General features: G+C 52.4%; 8 protein-coding genes across 8 annotated transcripts; 5 read left to right on the plus strand and 3 right to left on the minus strand.

Annotated features, from left to right (window-relative positions):
- Positions 1-38: 38 nt before the first annotated feature.
- Positions 39-3083, plus strand: POX_a01152 (uncharacterized protein; the record flags this gene model as incomplete). Its single annotated transcript, XM_050110082.1, has 1 exon — positions 39-3083. The coding sequence occupies one exon, from the start codon at positions 39-41 to the stop codon at positions 3081-3083; it is 3045 nt and encodes a 1014-aa protein (XP_049973850.1).
- Positions 3084-4297: 1214 nt separating this feature from the next.
- POX_a01153 (S-methyl-5'-thioadenosine phosphorylase) lies at positions 4298-5501 on the minus strand (the record flags this gene model as incomplete). The annotated part of the gene is made up of 3 exons (XM_050110083.1): positions 4298-4689; positions 4776-5285; positions 5387-5501. The coding sequence occupies 3 exons, from the start codon at positions 5499-5501 to the stop codon at positions 4298-4300; spliced, it is 1017 nt and encodes a 338-aa protein (XP_049973851.1).
- A 475-nt stretch (positions 5502-5976) lies between these two features.
- POX_a01154 (6-phosphogluconate dehydrogenase, decarboxylating) lies at positions 5977-7530 on the minus strand (the record flags this gene model as incomplete). The annotated part of the gene is made up of 1 exon (XM_050110084.1): positions 5977-7530. One exon carries the CDS (start codon positions 7528-7530, stop codon positions 5977-5979), a length of 1554 nt encoding a protein of 517 aa, XP_049973852.1.
- A 618-nt stretch (positions 7531-8148) lies between these two features.
- On the plus strand, positions 8149-9295 carry POX_a01155 (uncharacterized protein; the record flags this gene model as incomplete). Its single annotated transcript, XM_050110085.1, has 2 exons — positions 8149-8541; positions 8630-9295. The coding sequence occupies 2 exons, from the start codon at positions 8149-8151 to the stop codon at positions 9293-9295; spliced, it is 1059 nt and encodes a 352-aa protein (XP_049973853.1).
- A 245-nt stretch (positions 9296-9540) lies between these two features.
- POX_a01156 (Delta-1-pyrroline-5-carboxylate dehydrogenase) lies at positions 9541-11478 on the minus strand (the record flags this gene model as incomplete). The annotated part of the gene is made up of 4 exons (XM_050110086.1): positions 9541-10669; positions 10746-11107; positions 11172-11279; positions 11347-11478. The coding sequence occupies 4 exons, from the start codon at positions 11476-11478 to the stop codon at positions 9541-9543; spliced, it is 1731 nt and encodes a 576-aa protein (XP_049973854.1).
- Positions 11479-13868: 2390 nt separating this feature from the next.
- Positions 13869-15314, plus strand: POX_a01157 (uncharacterized protein; the record flags this gene model as incomplete). The annotated part of the gene is made up of 1 exon (XM_050110087.1): positions 13869-15314. One exon carries the CDS (start codon positions 13869-13871, stop codon positions 15312-15314), a length of 1446 nt encoding a protein of 481 aa, XP_049973855.1.
- A 724-nt stretch (positions 15315-16038) lies between these two features.
- Positions 16039-17091, plus strand: POX_a01158 (uncharacterized protein; the record flags this gene model as incomplete). The annotated part of the gene is made up of 1 exon (XM_050110088.1): positions 16039-17091. One exon carries the CDS (start codon positions 16039-16041, stop codon positions 17089-17091), a length of 1053 nt encoding a protein of 350 aa, XP_049973856.1.
- A 960-nt stretch (positions 17092-18051) lies between these two features.
- Positions 18052-20922, plus strand: POX_a01159 (uncharacterized protein; the record flags this gene model as incomplete). Its single annotated transcript, XM_050110089.1, has 5 exons — positions 18052-18146; positions 18230-18361; positions 18470-18735; positions 18808-18893; positions 18967-20922. 5 exons carry the CDS (start codon positions 18052-18054, stop codon positions 20920-20922), a joined length of 2535 nt encoding a protein of 844 aa, XP_049973857.1.
- Between the last annotated feature and the right edge of the window lie 290 nt (positions 20923-21212).

Here is a 21212-nt window from a genome sequence, read left to right on the forward strand (position 1 = left end):
CATCCGCAGATATCTTGAATCTTGCAGAGCTTACGGTTATGACATCCACGAGTGAGACTCCCGGGGCTTCTCCGAGCAAGGAGCTCAACGGCCGAAAGCCCCGGACCCTGTTCGACAAAACAAGGGAAATTATTTATGAGGATGAACAGACTGAGCGGCGGAGCTCAGATAACTGGATATCGCCAGAACGCGACATTGATCAGGACCTCTCATGCAAGAAGAAACTCGATCTACAATGTGTCAAGGCTGGTGCTGATGACACGAAACAAAGCGAAGTGGGAGACAAGTTAGCCCTTCCAAAACAGCAACCTGGCCACAGTGAAGGCCTTGGCATCCTCGTCCAAATCTCGCCGGATGATACGACAGAATCCGGTCGGGCGACTTTCTTCGAAGGCTCCAAAATGAAAGCTGCTTTGGCCGGACTCGCTGCAGAAGCGCCACTTCAAGTTGACGATGACAAGGATCCGATTCCGAAGTTGCCATCTGATAAAATACAAGAGCTCATAAGCTTTCCGGATTCTATTCCGTATCGGGCAGCAAGTTCAGAGGCTGATGCCGTACCAAAAATCAATACGGAGAATCACCATGGGAATAGAACCATTCGTCCTGAGACAAGAGAGTCAATACTACAGTCTCTTAGTGAAGCCTCAATCCTCGATGATAACTTCAAAGCCAGGACGGCAAAGAGCTCCCCGTTGGAAGCACCATCGCTATCTGCCAACTTGGCGCTGCCCAAGACTACCGCAAATGGCTACGTCCGCAACCGCCCCCATACTTCTAGAACGGTTTCAACTCCTGGTTTGTCACGGCCGCCTCCTCCGCAAGCGCAAAACGAAAGAGTAACGCAGACATGGGCATCACGGTCTCGACAAGAGAGGACCTCACTCGATAGAGATACCAATGGTCATCTGGCGGCATCGCCTCATCTCGTAGAGTCCCCTGCGCCTCCTCTAGCGCCTGCTTCAATCCCTATTCCTCCCGCTTCCCTACCTACCTACCTTCAACTGGAACTTGCATCTGGACGGCCATCTCCTCTGTACATCTATCGGCCTTCATCCAATGACTTTCCATATGAATCTTCCAGCGCGAAGATTGAACGATTGATAAATTTTCTGATATTGCCTGGAGCCTTGGAACAGGCCTTGTGCTTTGGTTCTCTTGCATGTCTTGACTCATGGCTCTATTCTTTTACAATCCTTCCTCTGCGCTTTATCAAGGCTGTCTATATCCTGTGCGAGTCATGGGTGAAGAACCTCAACGCTGAATTTTGGTCCATCTTCAACTTTGTGGTCAGCGGAGTTGGCCGAGTTTGGAAGAGAAGGAATCAGCAAGGGGAAAGACATGAAAGCGAGTCTGACGCAGTTTCTCGCCTGCAGAGTGAGTCAACCACAGATCATGAGGTGGCAGCATCTATCGATCACGACTCGCGACATCGTGACTCTGAGCTCTCTAAGCGAAGACATCGTACTTCGCAATCTCGCCGACGCCATCGGCGAAAGAAGTCTATTCCTTCGACTCTCCTCCCAGACGACAAAGCAGATATTCTCACTGGGTTGCTCATGATAGCGACTTGTTGGGCGTTGATGTACTTTGACGCGAGTCGCATGTATCACTGGATTCGGGGACAAGCAGCCATCAAGCTTTATGTGATTTACAATGTGCTAGAAGTCCTCGACCGCTTGTTGGCTGCAATTGGGCAAGATGTGCTTGAGTGTCTGTTCTCACGGGAGGCGCTCGAGCGTCGTCCCGATGGACGCAGCAAGATTTTGCGCCCGTTCGGGCTTTTCTTAGCGGCTCTTGTTTACACCGTTGCCCATGCGACGTCACTCTTCTCCCAGGTCATGACTTTGAATGTGGCGGTCAACTCGTACTCGAATGCCCTGATGACCCTTCTTTTATCCAACCAATTCGTCGAGATCAAATCGACCGTGTTCCGAAAGTTTGAGAAGGAGAATCTGTTCCAGTTGACCTGTGCCGATGTTGTCGAGCGATTCCAACTCTGGCTTATGCTCACCATCATTGCTTCACGCAATATAGTGGAGACGGGCGCTTTCAACTTTATCGGGGACCTTGGCTTGGGTTCTGGGTTTTCCGGGCAGGCCTCGCCCAGCACGAACAGCACTCCCCTATCGACTCCTCCCAGAAGCGCGTCGTCGATCCTGCCCCAGTCTTTCACATTCTTCCCCTCGTCGATTCTTGCATCGGTCAGCAGTGTGAATTCTTTCTTGCCAACGTTGGGCCAGGTGCTGGGACCATTCTTGGTGGTACTCGGATCCGAAATGCTAGTTGACTGGCTTAAACATGCCTACATCAACAAGTTCAACAACTACCGTCCTGCCCTGTACGGCCGGTATCTGGACGTGCTCGCTAAGGATTACTACACCCATGCTTTCGGTGATCAGAACCTGACCCGCCGATTGGGTCTTCCTGTCATTCCGCTGTCGTGCCTCTTTATCCGTGTGTCAGTGCAGACGTACCAGATGTTCCTCGCCTCGATGCGTCCGCACAATCCGTCTTCAACTGCACTCACCTCGACATCCTTGGCAACGATACACCGAAATTATACCCCTGCACCACTCCCGTCCATGGTCCCTTTGACTCTGCGAAATGTCATCCCAGTATCAGTCGCTCATGTCACTTCATTTTTCAATACGCTGGTCGACAACGCCATGCCCTCCCCTGCTCAATCCGTGCAGATCTTTACCATCATACTTCTCCTCACGACATACATTGTCCTTTTGATTCTCAAACTCCTCCTAGGAATGGGGCTGCTCGCCTTTGCGCGCTCCCGCTACAAGCGGATGAAGAATTCGGAAAACGAGTCTCGAAAGATCTCTTCTTCGGAAATGCCGGCTCACGATCCACCCGTTCGAAAGGACGGGTTCAATGTGGAAGGCAGCCGGCGTGCTGGAGGGTGGGGCATGGTCGAGCTTGGCGATGAGAAGCGTCGGTGGATATATGGCGACGACCCTGATGGTCTGCGGCGTGTGAAAGAGAAGGAGGACCGGGATAAAAATAAGGACAAGGATTTGAAGATAGATCACGTACATCGATATGAGATGGTGGCGAAGAAGATCTGGTGAGCTTGTCGCCAGCTGTCATTATTATGAGTAGTGTATGTCAATTTCACTCTTTTACATATTCCTTTATCGCTGCCAGGAATGAAATAGCATGCTTGCTCTTGGATCTCGGGTGGGGCTTTTTCTCATTTCTCCACGTTGTCGACTGCGCCAACGTTGGGATTTTGCGTGGTTGAACTCGCCCTGGATGATTTGTCCGGAATGTGATGGTCTTCGATAGAGGCGATAGGATGTCTCAATGCTCATCCCTCCCCCCTGGAATAGTGGAACCTTACGAAACTGCCAAAATGAGATGAACATTGACATTCACAGACTAGAAACAATTGATCTGTCGCCGGTGCATCGCAGAGCCGCTCCACACAGGTTGAGATTTTTTTTAATTCAAATTACCCTGAAGCAATTAAATAGATAGGCAATTCCTCCTAGGCCTTGACCGATATCATCAAGCCCTTGCTGGAGCAACACAAGCACTCGGCGATAGATAATTGATTTATCAACCATAGCTGATAGGACTGGTACAGTAGGTATTCTATTGAATTCCACGTTTTTAGCAGAGGCTTAGGTAGGGCATAGGTACTTTATGTACGGCGGGCTCTTACAGGATATCGGGCTTCATCTTGTTAATAATAGCCCGTTCAAATGATACAGTATCTCATAGGATGTCCTGTCCTGGTTCATATTCAAATAGGTATAATTTAGCAGATCTTTATTGCCCCGAGCTTCCATGACATTTAATTACTTTGACTCTTGAGGAAATCTAGAGAAGCAATTTAGGAAGCTGGAAGTTGGCAAATGAAAATTCGTATGGTCGTTTTCAACCCAAGAGGACTTTTCTTTTTTTTTTTAAAAAAAAAAAAATGAGACGTAGAATATCTGATGTTCGGAGTAAGGCCGGGATTCTCCTTCAACTATCAATTTTCATCACAGTTAAGGTAGATCCTTTGTTGAGCCTGGGTGTGGTAGTGAAGATTTACAGTCCTGGGGTTTCAAGTGGCTGAAATGAAATTGACTTGTAAGGTTCTGATCAGAGCTCTTCCGTGTCAAGCATCTTCAGCTTGCAAGGGTGAGAATTTTTTTTTCTTCTTAAAGAATCTTTGATAAGAAAGTATCTCAAGCCTCATTGGGATAGAGTTGTATTTATTTTCTAATGCTCTATGCACAAGATATTTTCATAAAAAAAGATGCTATGTGCTTTATCCGTTTATCCATCTCAGATCCTAGAAGTAGCCGGGGAACAACCACTCGAGCTTCTTCTTAGCCTCGGGACTCCAGTTGTTGTGGGAAGTGCTGACGCCAAACTTGATGGAACCAGCCAGGTGCTTGGCGTTGACCAAATCAGCATGCTCATCAGCGGCCAGCGCATCGAGAACAGCGGTCACAAAGCGGCGCGCATTGGCAGCGTTGGACTTCATGTTGCCCATGACCATCTCAACGGTGACATCGGCAGAATCGTGCCAGCAGTCGTAGTCGGTAGACATGCAAATCATCTGGTAGGCAATCTCGGCCTCGCGAGCCAGCTTGGCCTCGGGGAGCACGGACATGTTGATCACACTGCCGCCCCAGGCGCGGTACATGTTGCTCTCGGCGCGAGTTGAGAATTGCGGACCCTCTGTGAGAAGGAAAGATGAGAAGAATTAGTCTATCTGATTTTGCATGGGATGAATCGGGGGATTTTTTTGCGAATCCTCGACTTACCCATGCAGACGATGGTACCACGGTCGTGCAAGACGACACCGTCACCCTCCAGACTGTGCCCGCACTCACGGACGACCTTGGCCATACCCTCATCGAAGGGGTCACCGAAAGGAACGTGAGCGACAACGCCGCCCTCGAAGTAAGTCCATGGGCGGACACCCTTGGTGCGGTCGATGATCTGGTCCGGGACAACAAAGTCGCGAGGCTTAATGGCCTCCTGGAGACTACCGACGGCAGAAAAGGCGATGATACTGCGGACACCGATCGAACGGAGAGCAGCGATGTTGGCACGAGCAGGAACCTCGTGAGGGGCAATCTGGTGGTGGAGACCGTGACGGCTCAGGAACGCGACCGCGACGGTCTTGTCGTTGTGCTTGCACTGGTGGTGCAGGATGGTAATCGGAGAGGAGGGCTCGCCCCAGGGAGTTGACACGTTCAACGAGGCAACCTGAGTGAATCCAGGCAGCTCACGAAGACCAGTGCCGCCGATGACGGCAATAGAGACGGGCCCTATCCAAGTCGCGCCTGTCAGCGCTGTCAAAAGGTGGGGTGAAGAGTGACTCCAGCAAGAGATGCAAGCTCCTCATAGGTACGTGAGAGAGAATACGGACCATCGTAGGAGGAAGGAAGAACGGCCATTCTGCGTGCTAATTGCTTCGCCGTCTCGATTCGTACAAAAGGCTTGGATATTGTCGAGAGAGAGCGAACGCTGGCCATCCAGCGCATCTTGCGACAAATTTTAGATGGACTGCCCCGCTTTCATTGGGTCGGTAGCCCCACGTGTGCCTTTTATGCCTGAGGCCTTCCACGCGTTATCTGTTTCCGGTTAGACCGAGTTTTGTCGCGATCCACGCGCTCGATGACGTTGCAATGGTCAACTGGACAATCTATTCTAGTGATGCAGAAACTCGGAAGCATTCGAATTGTCGAGTCCATTGATTGAGGCCTCTTCTTAAAACCTCAAGCATTCTACTACCGAAAAGAGTCAGGTGTCTTAAAAATTTTTCATTCTTAATTTATCAGTTGCAATGGAGTTTCTGAGGTAAATCCCTCTTTTTTTCTGGTGACAGCCACTCTACTTCAAACGCTCGACGATAGTGAGCCGCCACGCAACTCGGCACGCAATCTGCCATCTTCCGTATTCAATCTTTAAGCTTCAATTTTAAAAGTACATTTTCCCTGTGCCCCGAAAGCCAAATGATCATGCAGGTTTCCACTCATAATGATGGGGGCCCTTGTGAGTTGGACCAGGATCCTCTCCGGGCACACCTGGCTTGTTATAGCCATGCGAACCAAAGTAGTCCATTTGAGCCTCCATGAACTTGGTCGGAAGGGCGGTGCCTCCTGAATACTTGATATAGTCCAGGGTTGCGGAAAGGGCCGGGATATACTGATCGTACATGATCCCTTCCATGACGGTCGTCTTCAAGGCAGGCAGATTATTATGCAGCTCCTGGGCAACCTTGTCGATCAACTTCATGTTCATGATGTGTTTGTCGGCCGTGAGAGCCGGCTGCAAGAGATTCGCAATGTAATCTGACTGAATGATACAGCCTGCACGCCAGATCTGCAGACAATCTCCCATGTTGATTGCCCAGCCTTCGTCCTTGGATGCTCGGGCGATAAGCTCCAGCCCTTGACAGAAGGATGCGAGGAATGTGCAGTACACGGCTTTACGAAGCTTCTCCAGGACAGTGGCGCGATCTTTGATGTTTTCCATTTGTCGCGGAGTGGGCACTTGAAGCTTTTTAGAGACCTCCAGGCGCTCAGCACGATTCCCACTGGCAATGCGCATGTAGTGTGCCGCAGCAAGAGTGGGAGTGGAAACATGTCGAGAGGCGGATTCCATCAAGGACCAGAGAGGCGTTCCCTCTGTGTTGTCGTCGTCCTGAACGACCTTGTCGAGCACATCGTCGAGGACATAGCCGTCACTGTCACTGGCACCTTCTCCTTTCCAGTCGCCCTTTTTGGTCTTCTTGATCCGCATGATATCGGCACCAATGTGGACCAAAAAGTTATTCCGCAATTCGCCCTTGGAATTCCATTGCGTGAAGACGTCTCCAATCTGCTCATAGTCCAGTCCGAGACCGTAGTGCATGTATGACCACGCCTCGGCGAGCGCTGACAGCATGCCACCCTCAATTCCATTATGGACCATTTTCACGAAATGACCAGATCCACCAGGTCCGATGCGCGTCACACACGGCTCTCCTGACTTGCGATCCTTGGCAGAATAGGCCTCCAGAAGTGGCATGACAAGATCCAAAGCTTTGATGTCACCTCCTGGCGACAGACTTGGACCTCGTCGTGCAGACTGATAGCCTCCAGACACGCCCATACCGATCCAATACACGCCGATATCTTCACATTCTCTCTGGCGTCGCTCAGTGCGGCGGTAGTTTTCATTTCCCCCATCCAGAATGATGTCGCCTCGTTTCAGGTCGGGTTTGATCAATTTCAGGACCGAATCTGCAGGCTCACCGTGAGTGATCGAAAACATGAACAATTTTCCGATTCCTTGGCCCTCCAGACTCTTGGTGAATTCGTTGATATCGGTGTAGCCCTGGATTTTGCCTTTCATGGTCGTGGACTTTTTCGTCCAGTCCATCACTTTTTCTACATTTCTCTTATCCACATCCCAGACAGAGACATCGAGTCCTAGTTCAGAAAAGGCAAAGGCCATCATGGAGCCCATGCTCCCAACTCCGACGACTCCAATGCGCTTGAAGTTTTTCGTGGGATCGGCGGACGGCATATTGAATAAAGGTTGGTTTCCTTTTGGAAACAAGGATGTTATGAAGGGGTCCTCCTGCAAAAGGAAGAAGTTCTGGCTATACTATCAGGTGTTGTAGATTGGCAAGACAAAATTCAAGCGAGTCGTTCGAGCGCTGACATGTCATGTAGATCAGTGACAGCAAGGATGCAGATCACCACGGCTGAAAGGGATATATTTCTATTAACTTGGAAGATGTCTGGCCACCGGTGCAAACCTCCGGTGAGGCAGTGTAAGTATGTGGTCAGCGGCAATCTCGATGAAAATCAACGGTGCATCACAATTCGCCGGACCAGTTCTTTTTTTCTCCTACAAGCGAGAGCTCCAATCGGTGACATCCGAGATGGGCTCATACGCTGAACACCAAATGATGTCGACTTGACGACAAGCCCGCCAACGGCCCGCGCACCTCACCACATCATTGCATCATGGGGAATCAACACACCAGACGCGTGACCGCGCCCACGAAGAGCTTCTTGTGTCGACCAGATCCAAGAACTCTCAATTTTCTTCAGGACAGTTGTCAGACTCATTTGCAAGGTGGTTCAAACCCAGAAAAGCCTGAATCCAACACAGCGTATATACACATCATCACCCGCAATGGCGCCAATTACAGCCTTGTCGCTGCAACAGATCCCGCTATCCTACGCATCCTGCTCCATAGGATGCAGCGCGAGCGACACGCTGCCCCGGAAACTCGAAGCTATTGGCCGAGCAGGATTCACGGCGATCGAGCTTTCGTTTCCCGATATTTTGGACTACGCCGAACAAGTACTCGGGCATGAAGTTCCGCCAGATGATTATAAGAAATTGTCCGAAATCGGCAAAGAAATTCGCTCTCTTTGCAAAGCAAACGGCCTGGCCGTCATGATGTTACAGCCTTTCTCCAATTTCGAAGGATGGCCCCAGGGTTCGAGGGAACGGAAAGAGGCCCGCGAAAGAGCCGAGGGTTGGATCGAAATTATGAAGGCTGTTGGAACGGATTTATTACAGGTTCGTCTGTCCCAAGCAGGTGACACGTTGGATTCAAAAAAAGGCGATTTGCCCAATGTCTGCTAAACGTATCACAACCAATGACTAGGTCGGCTCAACCGATTCACCAGCAGACAAAATCTCTACTGATCGTGCAGTGATCGTCTCCGACTTGCGCGAGCTGGGTACGATGCTCGCCGAGAATAATTTTCGCCTGGCCTATGAGAATTGGTGCTGGTCAACCCACGCGCCAGGCTGGAAGGAGGTCTGGGAGATTGTCCGCGACGTGGACATGCCTAATGTCGGTCTGTGCCTCGATACCTTCCAGACTGCAGGTAGCGAGTGGGCCGATCCCACTTCCTCGACAGGATTGATCGAGAATGAACCCGCAGATCGAGTGTTGCAGAGGTTCGCCCGCAGCATGGATGAGCTGGCACACACGGTGCCCGCAGAGAAGATCTATCTTTTACAGATCTCAGACGCATATAAAGTCTCCCCACCTTTGGAGAATAAGGACGTCAAGGGGCTGAGGCCACGCGCGCAGTGGAGCCACGATTACCGGCCGATGCCGTATGATGGTGGTTACCTCCCGATTGCGGATGTCGCGAGAGCGGTGTTGAAGACTGGCTTCCGGGGGTGGTTCTCCATGGAGATCTTCGATGCAGGTCCCCAGGGCAAGGGGAAGAAGTATGAGATGGAGCCCTTTGCCAAGAAAGCCATGGAAAATATGCAGAAACTTCTGCACAACTGCGTGACGGATACTGTAGATACTTGAGCTGGAAATGGGCAATCGATCATCTTGTAAGGGAAGTCTTCGGAAAGTGGAAATCAATTGAGAAATATACTACATAAGCAAACACGTGATGGCTCGAGAACTTTTCTTTTGGTGCCATTCTAGAAAGGAGGGATTGGAATCAGAACGCCGGGGGTAAAATGCGAGGTGTGAAAACAACAGACAGGACGTGGTCGCTCCCAAGGATTCATCAGCCGTAAAAGGTCGGGTATAGTCAAAGGGCGTGCTTAGTTAGCGTTGCTGGGGTAGGCAACGGTGTAGGTGGGAATAAACTCCTCCTTGACGGAGCGCAGGCTCACGAAGCGAGACAAGAGATTGGCGCTGCCAGCCTTGTCGTTAGTGCCACTGGCACGGGCACCTCCGAAGGGCTGCTGGCCCACCACGGCGCCGGTGCTCTTGCAGTTGATGTAGAAGTTACCAGCGGCGTTGCGAAGGTGCTCGTCGGCAGTCTGGACAGCCGCGCGGTCACGCGCAAAGACAGAGCCGGTGAGACCGTAGGCGCCGGTGGTGTCGATCTTCTCACAGATCTTGATGAAGTCCGCCTCGGTCGCATCGTTGTAGGAGTGGATGACAAGCACGGGCCCGAAGAGCTCGCGCGACAGGAGAGGGTGGTCGGGGTTGGAGGTGCGGTAGACGGTGGGTTGGATGTACCATCCCTTGGAGGAGTCATAGGTACCTCCCACCAGCAGCTCCAACTCGGGGTCATTCTTGGCCTCATCGATAACACCCGCCAGTTTGTTGAAGGAGCCCTCGTGGATGACGGGGCCGCAGAAGTTGGTGAAGTCTGAAGGCTCGCCAACCTTGATCTGCTGGACCTCGGCAACAACTTGCTCGACAAAGTCATTGGCGATAGACGCGGCCACATAGGCACGCGAAGTGGCACTGCACTTCTGGCCCTGGTACTCAAAGGCACCACGGACGGTCTGGACCGCGGCGTTGCGGACGTCGGCGGACTTGTGGACCAGGTGGAAGTTCTTGCCGCCAGTCTCACCAACGATGCGGGGGTAACTACGGTACTTGCCTTCAGCCACGCCCTGGGAGATCTTGCCGTACAGCATACGGAAGACATCGGTGCTGCCGGTGAAGTGCAGGGCCGCGAATTCCTTGTGCGCAAGGACGGTGCTGGTAACCTCTTCGGCATCACCGGGCACGAACTGGATCACGTTCTCGGGGAGACCCGCCTCGAGCAGAACCTTGTGAACGAACCAGTTGGAGGCAATGGCGGCAGGCGAGGGCTTCCAGAGCACCACGTTACCCATCAAAGCGGGCGCACCCGCCAAGTTGCCACCAATCGCAGTGAAGTTGAAGGGACTGATGGCGTAGACAAAGCCCTCGAGAGGACGGTACTCAAGGCGGCTAGGAAAGAAGCAGTCAGCAGGCAAGACCATACCAAACGAGAGCAAGAACGTAGGAGAGACACTTTGGGACTCACTTCCAAACACCCGGGGCGTGGTGCACGGGCTGCTGCGAGTAAAGCTCCTCCGCATACTTGACGCTGAAACGGAAAAAGTCGGCCAGTTCAGCGGCCGAGTCGATTTCTGCCTGCCAGGCATTCTTGCCCTGGCCGTGCATGGTCAGGGCCATCACATCATAGCGATACTTGGTGGAGATCAAGTCGGCAGCCTTGAGGAAGATGCTAGCACGCTCAGAGAAGGGTGTAGCAGCCCACGACTTGCGCGCCTCGAGAGCAGACGCAATTGCAGCTTTGACATCGGCCTTGGAGGCATTTGAGAAGGTGGCAACGGGGGTATGGGTGGCGGGGTTATTCTGAGTGAAAGTCTGGGAGGCCTTGATCTAAAGTCACAACTGGGTGAGTAGGGGGGGTTTCGTGAGGGGACTCAACTGACTCCATACTGACCTCTTTGCCTGCAATGATCAAGGGAACTGACAAGGGGGCGGACTGCTTGTACTTGGCCAAAGCCTCCTCCAACCCTTTCCGATCGGCGCTCCCCGGCACGTAGTGTTTCTGTAGAACTCCGCAGTTAGCGAGAGGCCGGTGCGTGGGCAAAGACCTCCAACTGTGGTGGACTCACATTGGGCTCATTGTTAATCTGAGGGACCTTGAATGAAGCATAAGTGTTCAAGGCGCGAGCAGTGGAGCTGGGCACACGGCATGCGAGACGCGAGAAGGGCCGCGTGCCGGATCGCAAGACAGCGGTCTGCATCTTGACGGGTGATTGAATTGAGTCTGTGAAGGGACAAGGACACAGCAGAACCTAAGAATGATACTGAGTCTTAGGACCAAATGAGCAGTGCCGCTTCGCTCAAGGGGGTAATGTTTCACAGGAAGATAGAAATGGAAGAGACGGAGAAGAGGAGAGAGCTCTTTGAAATGCGGGGAGCCCAGTGCAAAGCGGTTGGCTACCGGGAGTGATCCCGCCCGGCTAGTCCAACACCAAAGTCCCGCTGAATTCGAGTCGCGGGTCTCGAAGGAACCTTGCCAGCTGCGGCGAATCATCAGTCACACAATCTCCTTCTCCGATGGGTCACACTGGAAACCCTTCGACCACTCGTGGTGAGAAGCGGGGCACGGCTTACAGGGATGTAGTCGAGGCCCCACCAGGGTGATTACTATCTGTGAATCCGGTATTCCGATGGGCTCCAGAGGGTCCACTCTGGGATCTGCTAGCCCCAACTGGGCTCCTGACTGTTGGCGCTCATCCGGGGAAAATGTTTAATGTGTGACTTGACTTGAAGTCGTATCAGGGTGGAGGGGCCATAATCAAGGTCACGGGGTCACAGGAGAGCAGATGTATCGCGAATCACCATCCAGCGATCGACAAATCACAATTTGAAGGATGCTCTGTCGAGGGCGTAGATAAAATGACGTAACAGATTCGCCTCGGTACAGCGACGGGCCGGGACCGCATCGTGCGCTTGCTCTCGGCGTGCTGACGATCACCAAATCTTGCCAAGATTTACTCTATTCACAAAAAGTTTTCTCGGTTCCTTCTGTCAAACCTCCTCAGCCCCACTCACACCGGCCCGGGTGCCCGTCTCACAGTGCAGTCAAACTAAGAGAGGCCCTACTCCGCTGCGCTGGAGACGTGGATAATTCCGTATTATTAATATGCCTCTGTGTGAACAACAGGAAATGTGGTGCGCTGGTGCAGCCAGCAGTGTACCCCCGTTGAGTCTCCGAGATCGCCGGAGATTCCGTGCTGACGATCGCGCTTTTGGGGGCGATCAAGATTTGCACTATTGATTGCGGTAAAAGACATTTGCGTCAGCAGCGCACCGAACTACACCCCTACCGAGAATGATGTGTTCGAGAATCTTCCACATGTCAATAATGAAGAAAGGCCGTTCCTCCAAGGTCAAGGGAATCGGTCCTGAAATGCAACTATCAGCTCACATCGACACAATGTGATTGATAAGAAGAACACCACGCTGAATCAATCGACGGACCCACACATGTCCAGCTCGCGACTGAATCTTGCAGGCTCCTTGAAAATGTCCATACCTGTTGCATGTAGAATGAAGAAGTCCCGTAAACCTGTACAAAGTGCACACCACAGACTGCCCAATGTGCAGTCGAAACTTGTAGGCATGTCCTGATAGGCTGGCCACTCATGCACGGCGGAGTCTACCGTAAAGTCGCCTTTCCCCTACAACTTCTCGCGCGCGGACCTATGAACTCAATTCAAGTGCCGAAAGAAAGATCTTGGGGAAACAAATCAAGCGTACATCATTGTCCACGAGCAGGACTCTGGTCGGTGCATCACGGGTAGTGCCCATAATGTAATGTGTACTTGAATTTACGAGACCACTCGTCTTAACTGATCCAAACCTAGAGCAATTGCCCCATGAGAAGTAAGCCGTATGACGGGTCCAAGCTGGAGCTCGACGGTTCATCCGTAACTACATAGCAGTCGCGGTTATGGCTCCTCGAAGGGACGAGTTATCCCTTTCTTTGTCTGCGATGGATGGACGCTGGCTGGGGGGCTACAGTAAATTCAAATACTGTATGTAGGCTCATTGCACGTAGTGATGTGATCATGGCGCAAGTATGATGCAGAGTCACGATTTGGCCTTGAACCACCTATGTTCTGTCAAAATTGACCAGTTCCTCGGTCAGGATTCGGTGCCAACCCGATCCTAACCGGTTCCGAATGCTTTCCCTGCTCCCAGCATGCAATCCCAGGTCTTGTGACCCGGTAGACCCTTTCCACGTGACCGACAACCGATCGATAAGCTTCGGTGGGTCCGACTCTGCTTCTTTCTTCGTTGCAGGCGCCCGGCAACAGAGCCGGTCGCCTTCGGCCCGGATTTGTATGAAGTTTGAAGGTTTGCTACGTGTGGCCACCTGATCTGGAGGAGGGGGTTGGCACAGCACAAGATGGAGCACTAGTATTGGCCATTCGTGTTTTAAACGCATAAATATTAAAGTCATTTGCCCCTGGTGACTTCCCAGGATTTTGAGCACCCCAGAGCCTCATACTTCTTTACATACCCTCTATTCATCAGCACTACTTCCCAACCGTCAAGACAACATTCACTCTACGCAACGTACCTCAAAAAGAGACTAGTCCTCGACGACATCATCACATTCACCATGAAAGCCGCACGTGCTGTGCGCATGCCGCGTGTTCAGGGCACTGCTCCCCGGAATGGTATGCGACTTGTGAGCGGTACTAGCAACACCAAGTCCTCCGCCGCCGCCACCACTTTGCTGGATCCTCTGTCACCATCATCCACCTCTTCACCACCCCGTAAGGCGCTCAAGGCGCCTCTTGCAAAGCTTCCGCTTTCCTCAGTCCTGCGGTCTCTCCTGATCCTCTCGGTGTCGTCCTCATCGCTGCTTCTCAAGCCATGCATCTTTGCTCTGTCTCAACTCGCACATCCTCGGTCAGCGCTACTGGATGTTTCCAAGAACCCGTTGCTGAACCTGCTCGTCAAGCACACCATCTACAAGCAGTTCAACGCTGGCGAGAATAAGGCTGAGGTGCAGCGGGCCATTCACAACATCAAGTCCCTCGGCTGCCGCGGCGTCCTTCTGGGGTATGCCCGTGAGGTTCTCGTGGGTGAGAACCAGCAGGTCACTCGGGACGAGAAGGCCGCTCTTGCCGAGATCCAGACATGGTTGGACGGCACTCTGCGGACCGTCGACATGGCGCAGGAGGGGGACTTTGTGGCTTTGAAGTTTACTGGAATGGGCAACGATGCCTTGAGTCTGTTGCAGAAACAGGCCGACCCTACCCAGTTCATGGACGACTCGATCCGAAAGGTCTGTGACTTGGCCATCTCCCGCCGTGTGCGCCTGCTCGTCGACGCGGAGGAGCAAGCTGTGCAACATGGTATTGAGGCCTGGATCATGAAGTACCAGAAGTACTGCAACTCCCAGACCCCCGGCCGCGCTATCTTCTATGGTACTTACCAGGCTTACCTTCGCTCCACGGGTGAGACTTTGGCTCGTCACCTGGAAATCGCCCGTCGTGAGGGATACACACTCGGTGTGAAGCTTGTCCGAGGTGCCTACATGAAGACCGAACCCCGCCACTTGATCTGGGCCGAGAAGGAAGAGACCGATCGCTGCTACGACGAAGTCGTTGAGGCTCTTCTGACCCGCAAGTACAACTCTATGCTGAAACGCCCCTCCCCGGAAACCCCCGCCGAACTCCCTCCTGTCAACCTGATTATCGCCACTCACAACCGTGAGTCCGTTCGCAAGGCCCACGCTATCCGTGTCCGCCAGGCGGCCCACGGCGAGGACTATGGTGTCGATCTTAGCTACGCTCAGCTGCAGGGTATGGCCGACGAGGTCAGCCTGGAGCTTCTTGAAGGTTTCGAGGATGCCGAGGCCGAGGTGGGCATGAGCCCAGTTGCTGCCCCCAATGTCTTCAAGCTTTTGACCTGGGGCTCTGTGCAAGAGTGCATGGGCTTCCTCTTGCGCCGTGCCGTGGAGAACACCGAGGCGGTTGGCCGTACCAAGGACTCTCAGATTGCTATGATCAACGAGTTGAAGCGCCGCTGCCGCAACGTTTTCGGAGGGAGCAACTAAACTTGTGTCCTATCATCTTGTCCTTGTTTCTCGACGGCGTGAGCGATTTTCGACGAGCATTTTGTTCTTTGGGTTTTGCCTCTGGGGGGTGAAATTGATTGCTTGACCACTAGGCGCCGATCTCTCGGGGGTGTCTGATGGATCCACACAACGCGGCGTTTCTCTTTCTGCATGGTGTTGCGCGGATTATTTATTCATAGATAGCATTAGCGTTCTGTTGTTTTTCTCTCTTTTGGCTACTGATAGGTAGTGACGATTCATGAAAACATTATACCACTTGACAATCTACCATCCTCCAATCATAATAGGTAGTTCCATGGGCTCCCTGCATTTGCTACTTGAGCGATTACGATGGCCAAGAACACAATAGGAAGATTTTAGCCACTCAGCGGCAAGATGTCCTACAATTGACGCCCGCCCGAGACCCCAATTGCGGTTCGTGCGACCCCGCATCGATCCATGAGGGGAGACGCGGTCGGGGAATCTGACAGCCGTCAGATGTCCATGCGCCCGGCACGGTGTCTTTGTTCGAACACACGCAACACATTAAGGTTTCCAAGACCCAGTCCGTGTTATGAGCATCGCCTGGCTCATCCCGAGTAGAAAATCTGGGATATTCGGCTGCATTGACTTTGAGCGACCATCAATCTGACAGTGTGGTTTGGGAAGACCAATCCAGATCAGGCCATCACTTTTTAAAATTCACCCCATCGCCCCGGTCAACATGCACGTTCTCTCTGAGCCTGATGTGGCTCAGGTCTTTCGCAGCCTGTCTCAGACGCAGTGTCATGAATTCATCCACATTCTCGAGGATGCTCTGAAGGCAATCGCGACCGAGTCCAAGCCCCATGTCTCGGAATCCGACAAACGGATTCATCAGCCCTTGCGTACAGTCTTCTCGACCGCGGCTGACAGCTCCTGCATCTTCATGCCCGTGTCCGACACCGCTTCGATTGGCATCAAGATTGTGACGGGTACAAAGACTGGAATTCAAGGCGTGATCAACATATTTTCCCCCGATGGCCGTCTCCAAGGTCTCTTGGCGGCGGCGGAGGTCACGGCCTTTCGAACAGCTTTGGCATCCATGACCCTCTTGGTGCGCAGCCAGTGCATCCGCAAGGAGAACATTGTGGTCTTTGGGTCGGGTCGCCAAGCAGAGTGGCATGCGCGCCTCGCCCTGCTCCTATACCCCAAGGAGATCAAACAAATTACTTTTGTGAATCGTGGACGTCAACGGTTAGAAGAGATGGAGCACGAGGTGTTCAAGGATCTCCGCCAACGTCATCCAGACACTGCGCTCCACACGCTCGCCAAAGAGGCAACGCCCGACTATGAACAACAACTCCTTGCGCGGCTTCAATCATGTGATGTGATCTTTAGCTGTACCCCTTCCCTAGAACCCAACTTCCCGTACTCTGCCCTCCAGGCCGCGCCTCGACAGCGTTTCATCTCACTGATTGGGTCCTACAAGCCTTCCATGCACGAGATTGACACAGACACCCTTCTCTCGGGCGGAGGCAAGATCTTCGTCGACTCAACATCGGCATGCTTGGAGGAAGCGGGGGAATTGATCACCGCCGGAATCACGGCGGCGCAGTTGACCGAGATGGGAGATCTTTTGAACGAACTTGGTCCGTCAGAGCCATTGGCTATTCCCGAGGGAGCCAATGTGATCTTCAAATGCGTTGGGATCGCGCTTATGGATCTGGCGGTAGGCAAGAAGATCCTCGAGGTCGGCCAGGCGAAGGGTCTGGGCGTTCATCTCGAGGGATTTTAAAGTTGACGGTGAATCGTCCATGTACGTACTACTTACGCAGTTTAGTACACACCACTTGATATATCCAATTGTCCGACGTATTTGATGTGATCGCCCGTACGTCGGGTTCACGTTTTGCTGGTCGGATTTCTTCCTGATCACCGAGGACTTGTCCAGACCATTCAGGGTTTGGTGATCTCGGGTGATGGAATCTTTCTTGGCGCACATTTATTGGCACCAGATTTTGTCTTTGTAAAGGAAACGTCAGTCGTCACCAGATCTGGAAGATTGATTGCTACGTTTACCACCACTAACTACGACTGTCCATCCAAGTCAACGTCAACGAGGACACAACTCCCGACGGTGATCATCTTCTCCGAACACCGGGCCCCCGACAAGTGGAGATGGCAGTGGGAAGAGGAGTCGATTATTGGATCCAGTGAAAAGGAGAAGAGCACGAGATAAGGCAGAGTCGCGTGCGGAAACGGAAAAGAGGGAGGGGGGTTGGAAGCAGCCCAAAAGGAGAAAAGGAAAAAGATAAAAACAAAATGACAAAAGAGAAAGGAGAAAAAAAGAAAAGAAAAAAAGATAAAAACGCCTGATAAAAAAGATAAAAAGATAAAGCGAGCGCTCGGGCAGGATGCGGGGCCACTGCCCATCGGTCAACTTTGGAGCAGCTGTCGTTTGTACTTTCTTCTGGACCGATTCCACGCACTGAACTTTCGCTTCTCACCGAACACCAACGTGGACTCTGTCGGGACTAGACCTCGACTCGCCCTTCCATCCCGTACTTTTTCTCCTCTGGGACCTGCGCAGCGCTTCTCCCATTCACCCGTTTCCTCTCTTCTATTCCCAGGCCCCTGTCACCTTGGCAGGCGTACCCCAACAGCTCTCGGGGTCAGCCCCGATTCCCGCTCTGGCCACCTTCTCCGCAGGAACGACTATGTGCGACCGATCGCTGCTTCATAAAGACCGGCTGTGATGGAAGAATCAACACCAGCACCTCCGCAACCACCACCGCATCAATCCAAGCGTCCGCGGGTCGCTGAAGAGAATCGCAAACGAGCTGTTCGCGCGTAGGTGGATCTCTCGAATCATGCATGACAAGCATTCGCCCGATCGGACACGCTAACTGATCTCCGGGGTTCCATTTCTATAGATGCGATGGCTGTCGCAGAGTGAAAGAGAAATGTGAGGGAGGGGTGCCGTGTCGCCGATGCTTGCGCTATCGCCGTCAATGCATCTTCACGCATATAGATCCAACTGAAAAGAATCGCTCGGCATCGGTCTCGTGAGTTTGAACCTCGTGCAAGCAGCAGATCGCTCTGTACCTTTTTTTTCTTCGTTTCGCGTTTATGTCGCCTGGCTAATGAAACGGTGTGCGCATGGCACAATGTAGACTTCTTGATCGAGCGGCATCCCTGAGTCGCCATGATATTCAAGAAGCGGAGCGGGTGCGCTGCATGGAACGCATACTGGCTCATCATGTGCCCAATATCACCTTCGACCTCCAGTCTTTACGGCAGGTTGCCGAGGAATTGAAAGGGAAACACCGCGATTCCGAGTCAGATGTACTCTCGTCTAAAGCCGATGGGAATGAATTGGAGGACCTCGCGATCGATGAGGAGGATTTTACCATCAAAGCCTTGCCGAACAACACAACCCGTACGTGGGAATCGCAACGGAACCCCACGCGAAGCATTCGAGTGTTCCATCGTTGGCTGACGTGCGTCACAGAATACTCTGGAGAATTCTCATACCTGAATTTCTCCAACAAGATTCGCCAAAAAATCGATGAATGGATGAAAACCGCGGCACCCGAGGTGAGAGCTCTCGGTTGGGTCAAATTGACTTGAAGGATGTGATACTAACGAGCGGGATTTGGGGGCGATCTAGGCGACAACCGAGGTTGAACCATTCGAAGAACGATGGCGAGCGACGCAATTGCAATCCGGCTCCTCACTCATCTCCAGCTCGGTCACCTGTCTTCCGCCACGATACGTAGCAGACTTTCTCGTTCAAATCTTCTTCAAATACGCGCAGACCAACAATTTCTACGTCGAAGAAGATTGGCTCCGAGAAAAGATGGCGATTTGCTACACGAATCCCTCGCAGCTCTCAACAGATGATGCGGGCGCGGTGTGCGCACTGCTCATGGTGTTGGCGGTCGGAACTCAGTTTGCACATATGGAATCAACCACAGCTGTGAATCGCCAGCCTACCACGACCACGGCTGATCAGGATCACCACTTCTCTGAAGACGAAGTGGGACTCACGTTCTATCAATTCGCATCGAAACTTTTGCCGGATATTATCGCGACGGCATCCGTCCGGAGTGTCCAGGCCTGCTTGTTGATTGGGACCTATCTGCTTCCTCTGGACACTTCTGGTCTCTGCTATACCTATTTTGGTCTCGCCCTGAAGCTAGCCATTCAGAATGGCATGCATAGAAAATATCACGGCGAAGGTCTGTCCGCCCGGATGATCGAGACACGAAATCGTGTTTTTTGGACCGCTTACACGATCGAGAAGCGGATCAGTATTCTGCACGGTCGACCAGCATCGTTGGCAGATACGGATGTGGATGCTCCGCTGCCCGTGGATTTCCCCGGGATTATGCCTGCAACGCAACAGTCAAACCATACAAACATGGTCGCTCTGATCACACTCACTCTGAAGCTTGGGGAGGTCTCCAACGAGATATCCTCCTTACGCACGTGTCGCAAAGGGCAACAGCAGGACTGTCTCGAGCGGCTCCTAAATCTTCGAAAGCTCTTGGTGGAGTGGTGGTCGTCTCTTCCAGAAGAAACGAGCTGCCGTGATCTCAACCCAGCGGGGCCATTATTCCGGTCGAACGTTCATCTGAAGCTTGACTACTGTCTCACCCGAATCTTCATCGGGCGTCCTTTCCTTTTTAGTAACATGAGGGGCTTGCAGCAGGGTTCCTCTCAGACTCCTTCTGCGTCAAATCCCGGATCGTCCAAGAGTTCATCTGGAATGGCCAAAAATCGGGCGACTTTGGTCACAGACTGTGTGGAGGCAGCCCTCGAAATCATCGATTTGTGTCGGCTTCTCCGTGATGAGACAGGTCTGGCGCGCGCCTCATTCACCGAGTTCAGCTCGTGTCGCGCAGCTCTTCTGGTCATTTTGGCACAGGGTCTTACCAAGCGCACTGAGCGTCTCGGCGCGGCCCTCGACCAAGGTATCTCCCTGATCAAAATCATGTCAATGGGGGTGGGCTCCGCACGCTCGGCTGTGAGCGTCATCGAGGCGCTTGAGCGCGCCATTCGCCGGCTCGAAATATGGAGCGAAACTCACCAGTCGCAAATGAATGGCGGGGGCGCCGAATCGGCTTATGACCGCTTCAAGAATTGGGAAATGCTCTGGAAGACAGGGCCGGTGTCACCAAGCACTATGGCATTGAAGCAGGAGATTTTCTCCGCCAACGAAATTGCGCTTGCCCAAGGTCTGGGTCCTCCGGAGTCTGAAATTTCATCCGCAGAGCCAACAACCGCAGGAACCGTGGCCACGCCTTCTGTCATGCCTTCCAACGGTGCCCGTCATTCCCACTCATATATGGGAAACCAAGGTCATGAGATGGTCGAAGGCGACGTCTCAAACAGTATCTCTATACCCGACGGATATTCTATCCCGCATCCGTCTCTTTCACAAATGCCCCATCTTGGCTTTGATCATTTTGTTTCAAATTTCCCTCAGGAGCTGGGAGAGTTCACGGCGATTCCATGCTTCGAGCCGGATGGACAGGGAAACATGTCGGGGCTTCCTGTAAGTACCGAGATGAAGACCCCTGGCAGTACAGATTCGCATTGGATGCAATTCATGACCGAGTGAGTTTGCAAGGATGGTGGAATATTTGCCAAGTCATGTCACACTGGGAACACTATTCTTCCCCCGGTGCGTTCCTTGAACCGGAGTTTTGTTTATGAGGTTATACCATTTTCTCAGCGTAAATCTATCCAAGGCGTTTCTCGCCTCTTGAATTTGAAAGAAGCTCAACTCAAAAGACCTACTATGACCTATACAGATTTCCGTATGAGACGTGAAGTGCGATACAGTGCCTCTGGGCAACCATTGAATTCATATTCGCTGTGTAGACTATGTAAACATTTTCTCCATAAAAG

The sequence above is a fragment of the Penicillium oxalicum genome, chromosome I (genome assembly GCF_001723175.1).
Source record: "Penicillium oxalicum strain HP7-1 chromosome I, whole genome shotgun sequence".
NCBI lineage: Eukaryota > Fungi > Ascomycota > Eurotiomycetes > Eurotiales > Aspergillaceae > Penicillium > Penicillium oxalicum.